The following is a 14,011-nucleotide window of genomic DNA, read 5'->3' on the forward strand; positions in this document are numbered from 1 at the left end:
ACCACCCTGGGTATTTGCTTCAACAACGATGCGTTATCGTGGTTTGGAATCAGGAAGAAAATTGAATCGTAGGCGCCTTTTAGCTGCAGGCTTCACGCAAGATGTCTTGCATTTGCTTGCAAATGGCATTAACTGATACGTAATTAGCTATTGAAATGATACTGAAAAATCATTGCTTAATACGCAATGATCCATACTGAAAGATTAACCTCTGTGTTCCTTAAATAAACTACAATACAGTACGCATCACACATTCGCTATGGGATTGGCCGCGAAGCTAATGTTTCAACTGATCCCCATTTTGCAGAGTGTATTTGTCATCGTGAAAGTTTTCATATGTCTTGGTTAAGTTACCAAAGATGATATTTAGCAGATTTCTACCGTAAATATCTGTTTCGTGGACAACGCGTTATAGGCCCTATAGCTATCAATTGCAATCAGGAAGACCGTTCCACGTTGGCTCCCTTTATCTTCAGGTTTCATGCAGGAGTGTCTTGAATTGTGGTTGTTATTGATTGTTACGTAATAATGAATAATTACTATGATACTCCAAAATCATTGAAAAAAATATCATTGTGATACTCAAAACACATCAATTGATACGCAATAAACCATACTAAAACCAACCATTAGGTACGTTTTCAAAATTCACTGTTGTATTGGCCACATAGTTGATGTTTCAACTGATTGACATTTTGCAAAGTTTTCGGGCCCTGATGATGAAGTTACCAAATGCAAAGATGATTTGAATCAGATTCTGACCACCACTAAAATCTGTTTCAAAGACGATGGGTAACTGGTCCTGCCAATCAGCAGACAGTGTGACGTACGTGCCTTTTACCTTAAGGCGCCACGCAAAGTTTCTTAAATTGTGGTTGTGAATGTCATTGACTGTTATGTAATGAACCATTGCTATGATACTTCAAAAGCATTGATTGATAATCATTGGACCATACTGAAAAATGACCTGTTTGCATTCCTGGAATAAGCCACAAACAGATACGAATCGAACTTTCACTATGGCGTTGACTTTGACATAGATGATTCAACAGATTGATTTTATCAATTGAATTTTTCATCATAAAAGTCTTCATAAATTCATTAAAGATGATTTTAGCAGATTCTGATCACATTTAATATTTTGGTTGTTAATGTCATCGACTGATACGAAACGAACTATTATCAGGATATTGAAAAACCATTGATTGATAGGCAGTAAGTAGATCATTCTGACCACTGTAAAGATCTGTTTCAATGACAAAACCTTACCGGGCCTACAAATCAAGTTTCTTGTAGTCAACTTTAGCCCCAGGCTTCACGCCGAGCGTCTTGGATTTTGGTTATGAATGTCCTTGAAAGATAATGAACCATTATTATGATACTGAAAAATTGTTGATTGTAACGCAGTGAAGCACACTGAAATCTAACCTCTATGTACCTCACGTCACATAAACTACAATTACTCGATGTTTCAACTGATTGCCATTTGCAAAGCGTATTTGCCATGGTTAAAGTTTTCATGATGTTCTGGTTAAGTTAGCAAAGATGATCTTCTAAGACCACAGTAAATATCTGCTTCAATGAGAAAGCCTTACCTGGCCTACCAATCAAGAACAAAGTTTCTCGTAGTCAACTTTAGCTCGAGGCTTCACGCTGAGTGTCTTGAATTTTGGTCGTGAATGTCCTTGACTGATAATGAACTATCATTATGATACTGACGAATCGTTGATTGATACGCAGTGAAGCATGCTAAAAGATAACCTCAAAGTTTCTCGTAGTCAGGGTGTATTGAATTTCTGTCGTGAATGTCCTTGACTGATAATCATCTATTATCATGATACTGAAAAAATCATTGATTGATACACAGCGAAGCATACTGAAATATAACCTCTATGTACCCCACGTCACATAAAGTACAATTACTCGATGTTTCAACTGATTGCCATTTTTCAAAGCGTATTTGTCATCGTTAAAGTTTTCATGGTGTTCTTGTTAAGTTAGCAAAGATGGTCTTAAGCAGATCATTCTGACCACAGAAAATATCTGCTTCAATGAAAAAGCCTTACTGGGCCTACAACTCAAGTTTCTCGCAGTCATCTTTAGCTCCGGGCTTCACGCCGATTGTCTTGAATTTTGGTCGTGAATGCTCATACTGAAAAATCATTGATTGACACACAATGAAGCATACTGAAAGATAACCTCTGTGTACCTCATATCACATAAACTACAATTACTAGATGTTTCAACTGATTGCCATTTTGCAAACTGTATTTGTCAAAGTTAAAGTTTCCATATGTCTTGATTAAGTTACCAAAGATGATATTTTAAAAGCAGATTATGCTGACCACGGTAAATATCTGCTTCAACGATAAGGTCTTGGAGCGGGCCTACCAATCGGGAAAAAAAGGGGTCACATAGGCGCCTTTAGCTTTGGGATTCACGCAGGATGCCTTTAGTTTTGCCTGAGAATGACATTGATTGATACGCAATGAACCATACTAAAACAATTAGGTACGCATCACACATTCACTGTTGGATTGGCCACCTAGTTGATGTTTCAACTGACTGACATTTTGCGTGCCTTTATTTCATGAAGTTACCAAAGATGAGTCTTAGAATATCATAGTTGATATTTTCTTCAACAACAACGCCTTATACTACAGAGCCTACCAATAAAACAAATGGGTGACATAAGCACCTTTAGATTCAGACTTCACGTAGGGTGTCTGGAATTTAGGTTGCTAATGTTATTGATTGTAACGTAATGAAGCATAACTTTGATACTCCAAAATTATTGATTGATAAGAAATGAACTATCATTATGATACCCAAAATTCATTGATTGATACACAATGAACCATACTAAAACCAACAATTAGGTACGCTTCCCACTTTCACTGTGGCATTGGCCGCGTAGATGATGTTTTAACTGACTGACATTTCGCCAAGTTTTTGTGCCTTTATGAAGTTACCAAAGATGAGTCTTAGAAGATCATAGTTGATATTTGCTTCAACGATAATACCTTACACGGCCTACCAATCAGGAAAAAGGGTCACATAAGCACTTTAGATTCAGGCAAAGTTTTCGTGCTTTTATGAAGTTACCAAAGACGAGTCTTAGAAGATCATAGTTGATATTTGATTCAACGACAACGCCTTACAGGGCCTTTAAATTCAGGCTTCATTTTGGTCGTTAATGTTATTCGTTGTTACGGAATGAGGCATAACTATGATACTCAACCATTCAAAATCGTTGATTGGTGTGGAATGATCATATTACTCAAAAGTCATCGATTAATAGGCAATAAACCCCACTAAAACCTACAATTAGGTACGCATCCCACAATCACTGTGGCATTGGCCGCGTAGTTCATGTTTCAACTGACTGACATTTTGCAAAGTTTTCGTGGCTTCATGAAGTTGCCAAAGATAAGTCTGATCACATGTACAGGTAAGTTTTGCTTCAAAGTAATATTTGCCTTACCGGGCCTTCCAATCAGAAAGTAGGTGTCACGTACGTGTACGTTCGTTTAGTACCAGGCTTCACGCAGGTGTTTTAAATTTAGGCTGTGAATGTCATTGATTCTTACGTAATGAAGCATTACTATGATACTCCAAAACCATTGATTGATACAGAATGAACTATTATTATGATACTCGACATTCATTGATTGATACGCAATGAACCATACCAAAAATGATTTCTATGTTCCTCAAATAAGCTACTATTGGATACGCACCCCCTATTCCCAGTGGGGTTGGCCTAGAAATATATGATTCATCCGATTGATTTTGCAAAGTGCGTTTGTCGTCTTGAAAGTTTTCCTGTCACGATGGAGTTGCCAAATGTGATGATTCTGTAACGGATTCTGATCAGCCGTTTTGACAAACAAAACACTAGACATTCGATTTAAAGTACACGTGCATCACACATTCAGTATGGGATGCAAAGACATGCCTTCTTTAGATATGCACCTTTGCGCATGCATTAACGTGTATCTCAAGATGGTATATCATGCAGTTAAACTAAAAAAAGCAAATTCAACCCAATCAGCAACGAACAGACCACTACGTCAGAGTGAGTGAGTGAGTGAGTGAGTGAGTGAGTGAGTGAGTGAATAAGTGAGTGAGTGAGTGAGTGAGTGAGTAAGTGAGTGAGTGAGTGAGTGAGTGAGTGAGTGAGTGAGTGAGTGAGTGAGTGAGTGAGTGAGTGAATAAGTGAGTGAGTGAGTGAGTGAGTAAGTGAGTGAGTGAGTGAGTGAGTGAGTGAGTGAGTGAGTGAGTGAGTGAGTGAGTGAGTGAGTGAGTGAGTGAGTGAGTGAGTGAGTGAGTGAGTGAGTGAGAGGCTAAAGATGGTCTTCTCATGAATTGATAGAAATCTATTCTGAAACATTCCTAAGAAGAAATTATGCAATAGTAGAAAATTGTATTGACATGTGGAGGTTGTTTAGTAAGCTAGTCCACCTACCATGCCATACGGAGGACGCTTCCGTCGTGTGAGACGCTGAGAACAGGCGGCGTCTCGTCATCCGACTTTGCCACGGCCTCGATGACGGGCGTCCAGATGTCGAAGCCGGGCGGAGGGTACCACGGCACCGAGGACACGTTAGCGAGACGCTGGTCCTGCCACTCACAGCCAAGAATCAATGTCAGGGAGAAGTCCTGAAGAAGAGGTCAGGGCAAAGAGGACAAACGTTATTTATTGCCTTATGAGTAGATACTTTTCCTAAATATATGTCTTTCCCTATACGTCAATTGTGGACAGCTATTCATCACAAGCATTTGATTGTAGATTTGTATCAGAACAGAAATTGACAGCCTAGAATCAACGTCAGGGAAAAGTCCTGAAGAAGAGGTCAGGGCAAAGAGGACAAACGTTATTGCCTTAGGAGTAGTTATTTCTCCTGAATATATGTCATTCCCTATACGTCAATTGTGGACAGCTATTCATCACAAGCATTTCATTGTGTATCTGTATTAGGACGGAGATTCGATTAATAACGTGGTTACCATGAATGTAACGTGGCTACCATGAATGTGACGATTACGTCCTTGCCCGTAATAGTGAAAGATTCTCAGTGGATTCGCTAATGAATTGTGACCCATATCACGACCCATGCGGCCTCACCTTTGATTAATTTCCCCTAACGGTATTGAATGGCGACGAAAATTGACCCCTAAGGCTGGACTACGATAAAGGACGCAGTATGGTGATGATATGAAACTTCATCTATTACCAATATAGGACTGTTAATCTCCACGTGTGACATTGAAAGAAACTAGCCGATTCTATCACCGGCAATGCGCCCCACGACCAAGCAATAGCCAAGTTTGTAACATAACGGCTCTAACAGAAATCCAATACAAGTATCCCCTGGCTAGGATTTTCAAATCGATAAATAGTTGAAGAAGACAATAGACATCTCACCATTGTTTTCTCCGAAAACGAGCCCATTGTGTCGATGTAGACGCTGCATCTTACGTCCACTGGAGGCCCTGGAGATGATACAAGCTTTAATGAATGACATCCACAAGGGAAACTTTGGCCTTGAACACTTGCCTTCATCCTATCGGACTGTATCGGACCTACTTATCCCTAGGTCATTGAATTATACACTGCAAATGTGGTGTTTCAATGCACAATGAGGCATAACGTTTCCTTGGGGCGTTTGTAGCACAGCGTCGGCATATTTTCCATTGTATGTAAACGTATGGTGGTCAAACTAGAACATGAACACCTCTATAACTTTTAGTTCCGCATCAAATAGTCCAAGAACTGATGAATGGTATTTCGCTATTGTGTTCCATAATATGATGATGGTTGCAAATCTACTATAGATTTACCTAAATTTGGTATCTACCGGACGTTCCTTACTCAATTTAGGTGCCAAATTGCATCAAGTTTCGCTAGGTATTCGGCGCCAAACATAAGTGAGGAAACACTCTTTTATCACTACTACAAAGCTCTTTTTGAAGTACTCTTTAATCATTGTGCATTGGTTTTAAATTCAGTGGCAACACTATGATTTCCAATAACCTACTCATTTGAGCTTTATGTAATAATGAGTAGTCGTAACTTCCTATCGCAATTTACTACAGTCCAGTGAGACAGAGTTTGACAGTAAAAATTGTCACAACTTCGTAAATTAGGCGTAACTTCCTATCGCAATTTAGTACAGTCCAATGAGACAGAGTTTGACAGTAAAAATTGTCACAACTTCGTAAAGTAGGCGTAACTTCCTATCGCAATTTACTACAGTCCAATGAGACAGAGTTTGACAGTAAAAATTGTCACAACTTTGTAAAGTAGTCGTAACTTCCTATCGCAATTTACTACAGTCCAGTGAGACAGAGTTTGACAGTAAAAATTGTCACAACTTTGTAAAGTAGTCGTAACTTCCGATCCCAATTTGATACAGTCGAGTAAGATATTCGTTTAACGCACAATGCCGTCAAGACAACATGGTGAAAGGTTCTTTGAAGAGTATTGCGATGAACGACCCATTAATGAGTTGGAAAATCGGCCATCATAGTTTGCCGATAAAACAAAATCCTTTGGCTCATAGACGCGTGGCATATAGAGTCGGTTGGTCTAGACGCTCACATGAAATTTCATCGAAATGCCGTAAAACTAAAACGCTTGACGCCAATAGTGGATCTTTACAGTAAGCTCCAATGAATATGTATTCTTTCTGTCATATTATGAGCGTTGTGCTGTAAAACAAACCCTATATCATGTATTTATTGTAGGCTTTTAGTAAGGGAATCAATAATCAACTGAGACAATGCTAAGTAGGTTTTATCCATTATTGGTTGCACCATAAGTAGATTCATTGGTTACTGGTCAATAAATCACAACGAATGCTTCTGTGATATGAATCCACTCAACATTACAATGAGGCTGCAAAAAATGGTGTGTCTTAGACATAGTAATGATAGGCATGCCACAAGATATATTCGATAAAGAATATTGAAAAGTGTATTTCAAAACAAAACAAAACATATACGTCTAGATCTATCTACCTATGATCTACAATCGATGATTTCTGCAATACTGTGCCTATAAGCTAGTTATAGACATACCGAATGATATATTCAATATGAAATAGAACATAATTGTATAACAAAGCAAGAACATGTATCGTTAGTATCTGCACTCCTAAAATTTTGTTATCATTTGCATAGTCCCATACCGCCATAATCATAATTACATTGATTATGATTTCTGGCAAATAACTTAGACCGTTATACATATAGGAAGGCTTTCGGCTTATCAATGAGCTTTGAAAACCCTGTTCTATTATGAATGATATCTGTTGAACCAGCAAAAGGATTTCAGATTTATCATTTCATTATTTATAGAATCAATCATTGCATTGACCAGTAGTCCATTTTCATTTAGGAAATTCTGGGGTATTGGACATATTTTAGATTAATTTTTAAAAATCATCACGCAAAAACTAGGCCAAGCCATGCTTCGTTTTGATTTATCACACAGAATGGCTTTGGCAATGATGTACGATTCATTCGTTGGGCATTATAGAACTACAAGGACATTCTTCGCGAGGGGCAATACCAAGTGTTCCTTTTCTTTTCTGATGCATTTTCGGAGTTGCCGTGTTGGCGTTAAGGTTGGAATATTTTACCTAGAGCCCAGAGGTCCTGAGTTAGAATCCCCAGACATGCCAGCGGTGTTGTGTTCGTAGGATATGCACTTAACATGACTTTACTCACTCCCACCTAAGTGTAAAAACGGGTACCTTATTTCGGTTGGGGAGGCATGAGTCGGAGGTATTAAGTCAATGGAAGGAGAGGGTTGGCTTCCGCTTTCCTAGACACAGTGGATAACAACCCACTGCCCCTATATAGGCCTACGGCCTCAAAAAGACTATGGGGCCACATTTCCTACCTTTTACCTAAGGGCGAGTGATACCAAATAAATTACACCTTTATCTTCATTTACAAGGCGTATAAGATTAGCAACCAAAGTTCATCCATTGCCCAATTAATCCACAACGTTCCTATCTACGAAGTGGCAGCTGTCATAATGTTATGAGCAGCCCACACAATACAGTTATTGATTTATGCGTGCATATTCGAATAAAATCAGTCTTAAAAGGATTAGAGGTGTGCATCTAAGCAATGATAAAAGTGTTTTATTACCATGGGAATTCTTACATGTTCCCTTCTTCCCGACAATGTAGTCCTTTGGTCACCCATTTTCTATGCATTTTGGTTTTCAATAGTCAGGTTGTAGTAACATTGTCAGGTTGTAGTAACATTGTCAGGTTGTAGCGTTTTACATTGTCAGGTTGTAGCGTTTTACATTGTCAGGTTGTAGCGTTTTACATTGCTCCTCGTACGTGCTTTGTCAAAGTTACATTGATTCGAAACTACCTTTTACTTGCCTTCCTACAGTTTCAACAATTCATTATAGAAAGCATTATCCCCTCAATTCCCGAATGGTGAAAATTGTTGATGAACACTGTAACTCATTGTCTTCTAACAGAAATTTGAAGGGAGGCTTTGAAGTCTTGACCATAAAAAGTCTTAAAGAAAAGTCTGATTCATTATTGAAATGCACGGTAAGACCACCATGAAAGCGTGGGACAGTAATTCAGCACATAAAGAATATTGGAGCGCTTTAATCAAAAGAATGGGGCTTTTCACCCGTCAAATTGTTACGATGTCATACGAGCGTTAACAGCTCGTGACTATAAAAACCTATGACTGACAGTTCATTCATCTCTTGGTTTATGCATTAGAGTTGGTAGAAGAAAGTTTCGGTATTCCGTACAAGACGTCTCAAGTTTTGTCTTGTGGTTAAGGTTGTTGACGGAGATCCTAAAGGTCTTGGGTTCGATCCTTAGTAGACCTTGCTGCTGTGCCATTGGGAAAGACACTTTAAGCTTATTTCCGCACTGCATGCGGACTCTGGAAAAGATAAGTACTTAGGTTCGATTAGGTCCGAATGTCAAGGTTAGGGTATCGTGTTTTAGGAGAACCACGTTCAATAACTTAACGCACTTATCGAAAAGAGTAGAGGTCTTTACCGGTGTGAGTGGATCGAACCTTGCAGTTCGATCTTATGCATCTTGTACCTAGTGTATGAAACCGGTGTGCAAAGCCCAATGGAGGTTTACCGGTTATACAGAACAAGAAACTCCAAAAAAAGAAACTTCTAGCAGCAGATGTGCAATAGAAATTACTCAAGCAACTGGATATGACTTTTAAAACGGTCAGACGTTTCAGATAGCATTTGTAATCTTTTGTCATTGATACTGAAGAAGTGGTACTTGAGTGCAATTTTTAAATCACAAATATGATTCGATATGTAAAGGAGACAAAAACTAGTCTTTAGAAGCCCAATAGGGAACGAATGGTAAGTCAAGTTAAGGAAGTTGATGCAAGTGATTTCATTTATTTAGCTCCTGTTGCTCTAAATCTCAAATGCAGGACAGTTCCGGAATTCCATTACGTAGGCCTCCATTCTTTTGCCTTACATAATTCTGCTGACCAAGCTTTTTGGTAAAGCTAATATCGAACAAAAGTGCAACTTGTCACATTGCCAAACGGTTGTGATTGAAGCCAATGGTTGCCACACAAGACTTAGATTCTACGAAAAAAAACTTTCTTTAGAAAGACATATATCGACAAAATGATTCATAACTGTAATCAATGTATGCCTTAAGCGTAGACCTCGCACCTTTTGCAATTTTTATTTTTAATTGCGGCCGACGTAATGGGAAAGTATGAACTTCAAACAGTAAACGACCGTTCTAGGCTATGCGTAAAATATGTAAGTTACAACTTCCTGCAGTACTAAAGCTAAAATGCTGACCAATATCAATGAAAAAGGAGAAAGGTGCTACATTTACTACGTCTTAAAATCTTTACAGAGACATAAACTCCAATACGTTGCACCTGCGAGTCCCCTCTGAATAACAGTTTTCCAGCAACTTGGCGCCTAAAAACGAGTCAAGTGAGCAAATGCGTATAAGCTATGTCTGCATTCGACTCATTTTAAGACCTAACTGTAGAATAAAACCAATATCCAATTCCAAGTTTCAAAGGCAGCTATATTCAAACAAATGAAGTGACACATTTATTTTCACAGCGTGGTTGAATACAGTCGCTATGGGAGTCTAACTGTAGGTTCCTAACAGGTTATTACTTCGAAATAGTTGGAGGAATTGATCATATTATAACCAACGTGTTGCGTAAAGCTTGTACTGTAGAAGTCCATGCAGCAAAAAAACTTAAAACAGAATTCCGTCGGGGCACACGTGGCGTAGAATGGGTATGTTAGCGGATAGGAGATCTACAGGTCACGGGTTCAATTCCCGGTATAACTGGCTGTACATTGTGCCCTTGAGAAAGGCACTTTAAACCACCGTGCTTTAAACGACTTTCCTCACTCCACCCAGGTATAAAAATGGGAATCTGACATCAGTTGGGGAGGTTAAAGGGTTTGGAAGGAGGGAGGGGGCAATTCCGTGCTCTGGACACACTGCATAACAACCCACTGCCCCTACAGCCTGAAAAAGATTATTAAACGATATCCTCTTGTATCTTTTTCCAGGAATCCAACTTTCAGTACAGCGGGGATTTGGTATAAAGGCTGACATAATGTAATTTAGTAGCTATAATTGCAAATTGAGCCATGCTTATACCAACCGTTAAGATCTGATTAGCATAAACATTATAGCTTCTTGCCCAAATTACTATACGTTTATAGCTTGAAAGCTGCAGACGACGTATTTTCCTTCTTTATCGAAGAGTGTTACCATTACCATTATTCATCACACCAGCCGTTGAACACCAGGAACAATATTGATGGGAAAAGGTCATAGAATCCACAAGACGAATACGCCTAAATGCGGTTACTCAAGCAGCTGCACATCCACTAGTTTTCGTCAGTTGCTTGAGTAACTGCTTTTTTTTCGTATTCTATTACCGGGATGTCTAACCTACATCGACGCATAAGACAAATAGGTTTTTGCACGTAATTTGAACACACTGACCTCCTACCTAGCTTTAGCTCGATACATCTCCGTATTTTACCTTTATCTGTAATAGTTAGATCTGGCAGATAGCTTGTTGAAGGGTCCCGGGTGGCGTTATCACACAGGCCCAGACTTACCCCCTTCCTGTGGCCTGACCCACGGCTCGTAATCTAAGGGTGGTCCGAAGGCTGGCATCTGGCTTGTAGATGGAGGAGAGAACCTTGGTGTCGCTGTTGTTGACACTCCTGACCTGGAATGTAATGTTTGTGAAATGTTATACTCTCCTCGTGTAATTAATACTACCCAGTATTGCCAAATTATTTTATTTGTTTGATATTATTTTGTTTCCATTGTAATATTTGTCATATCTTCGGATCCGTGGTTTATGTTTGTATTTGTTTAAGTTTGTTACAGTTATTGTTTTCTATCTTTTTTTAAATTTATGTAATCATTTCTGCTTCCATGTTCTTTATGTGATTATTTATGTATATCTGAAATGCAGTACAAACGTTTTTGGCTTATTCATTTGCTCATACGAAAACAATAACCGTGTTGTAATTATTGTTTGTTTATCTATTCAACCAGGGTAAAATCATATTGCCTTACATTTTTCAAAGCGGCCTGGTGGGAAAACCCGACAATAAGTTATGCATAAGGGTCAACAAATTAATTTAATAAGATATACATGGAAAGTATATAAATGGAAATCATTTACAAACGTATAGAATTGGAAGAGCCCAAAAGGCTTATACGAAGCCATCCTTCTTAAAACATACATAAATATCAATCATGATATACACACGTGATGATTTAAGATCATGTAAGGAAAAGATATAGAATAAATCTGATACAAATCAGTGAACTGTGAAATGACAGTGATGAATCTATAATGGAATAATGCGTTATAATAACAAAACTATAAATCATTAATCCTAACTAAGAACAAATAATTGGGAAGGAGATTTATTTGTTTATTTCTCTATTTGTTCGGCTGTAGATTTAGAGGTAATTATGGTTAGATGGTAGATGGTTTTTAAGATAACGTTTGAAAGTTATCACAGAAATAAAATGCTTTAGGGAGAGAGGGAGATTATTTCAAACAGTGATGTATAGGTTAGAATAACAAATCCAATGCTGCTAGGTGTGCGGATCGGTGTAATGTAATACAGTGCTGTATCAACGTCAATTTCCTTTCATTTCATGGTAACACGTTTTCGAGAAATGTTTAATATGTAATTTGTAGCCAGGGCAATTACACGCCTTGTGAACGCATGAAATAGCCTTTTTTCATGAAATATCTGGTGCACCATTAACGAAATAATGAAGACAAAACGTATGGAGGTAAAAAATATCTATATCTATCTTTATCTCTAACTTTATCTTTAGATAGATAAACAGAATTGATTAATTGATAACAATAAACCAAAGACGTTATCATTTCTTAGTGAATTGCAATGCATAGATAAGGGATTGTATAACAGTTTACCAGTTATCCATCCGCCAAAACGTATTTCAATCCATTTCCGCACTGAAGGAAGTGCATTGCGTGGAGGCCACTTAAGCCACTGGTAGTCTTCTGAACACTTAATTTATTTGAGCTACTCTTTTAAGTATTAGTCTAAGAACACCCCCCCCTCACTTCCAGCGTTCTTCGCATGCAAAACTAAAGATTCCAAATTACTGCCTAATTACAAAGTACTATCTCCGAGCTGCCAAGAAAGAAGATGGTGGATGTCTAATGATTATCTTTAAGACCATCTTTCATCCTATATTCTTTGTACTTTTCAAGGCCTTCAAACCCACTACACGAAGAACACCTTAAATTATTCGAAAAGCTAGAATCAAACGAATAAACAGACCCTTTCCGCATGCTTTACTGTTTACTTGAAAACCAGTTTTCCTGGAGTACGTATACACCGTCCTTTCACAACCTTGGAGCAAGGCCGAGAGGTTGTCCAATGCCAGTACTAAACAGTGGCATTCCATCCAGTACGTAGCTGCGGTTTTCCTTTGGCATGCTAATGTAATTACTGCACTAAGATACATACCATGTTGTGTGTCGGCATCTACAAAGATGATGGGAGATATCTACTTACCCGGAAGTATCCTCCTCCGCAGCTGTCGTGATGAAGACTACCATGTGCAGCAGTGGTACCAGGTAGGTTCTCTCCATGGTGCTGACTGAGTAGTGACTGCACGCAAAAGCGTCAGGGCTGGAATCAAACGCCACGCTATTAATATTCAACAAGAAAACTCAAGCTACTATAGGACAGGACTCAACAGGTATTCAAACAAATGACCTTCGACACACCCGTTAGCAGATACCCTGATAGCCCACATTGATTCGCTTCAAACGTGCTGACACTTTTACATCAGGGCGTAACAATGAACCTGGGTCTGTAATGATATTGAAGAATAAAACGTCATAACGCTGTGGGAAACGTAACGTCCTTACCGTCACAGGTGATTCCGAGGCATTTGTGTGCTCCCGATCAGCTTGCGATGCAAGAGGTAATAAAATACTTAAGCAAGGGTGACCGCAGCCTGCACTGATCTATGAGACGGAACCCGCGGAAGCCGTTTAACAAAGCACGGTAGTCTGACGAGGATACGTCAGAGGAACTAAATCAAGCATGCACTGGCTGTGAATTATATTCCCACCACGGGACGCACAAATCAATCATTACCCCGACATTACCTCACACAGATTTAACCGTGTTTTCGTGGTGTTCCCCGACACCGACACAGTCTACTGCGCAAATGAGTTCCACGGCGTATACTCCAATGGGTATTAACCGCGCTTCGACTGCAGCAGCCAAACGATCAAATCTGACAGTTACATAAGAAGAATAAAATGAGGAGGCAGTCTCAACGCCCACACTATTACGAACAGCGTTCTGTAGAAGCTCGGAGACATATAGGCTTCATTACAAGTAGTCTAGTAGAGAGCAAAATCCTTCAATGTAGTTTGCTTCAAACAAAAGCAGAAATGAACTACCACATGG

The 14,011-nt window shown here is 39.0% G+C and overlaps 1 protein-coding gene across 1 annotated transcript in view; it reads right to left on the minus strand.

Moving 5' to 3' along the window:
• Positions 1–13,762, minus strand: part of LOC118417064 (glycine receptor subunit alphaZ1-like) — a 31,879-nt gene extending 18,117 nt beyond the window's left edge. Inside the window, exons 1-4 of the mRNA XM_035822432.1 lie at positions 13,103–13,762; positions 11,144–11,256; positions 5,429–5,496; positions 4,469–4,662 (exon numbers count right to left, since the gene is read on the minus strand). Of these exons, the coding sequence (XP_035678325.1) occupies positions 4,469–4,662; positions 5,429–5,496; positions 11,144–11,256; positions 13,103–13,179 (452 nt within the window). The 5' untranslated portion in view covers positions 13,180–13,762. The remainder of the gene's footprint in view (positions 1–4,468; positions 4,663–5,428; positions 5,497–11,143; positions 11,257–13,102) is intronic.
• Positions 13,763–14,011: the final 249 nt, after the last annotated feature.

Source organism: Branchiostoma floridae, chromosome 6 (assembly GCF_000003815.2).
Source record: "Branchiostoma floridae strain S238N-H82 chromosome 6, Bfl_VNyyK, whole genome shotgun sequence".
Classification (NCBI taxonomy): Eukaryota; Metazoa; Chordata; class Leptocardii; order Amphioxiformes; family Branchiostomatidae; genus Branchiostoma; species Branchiostoma floridae.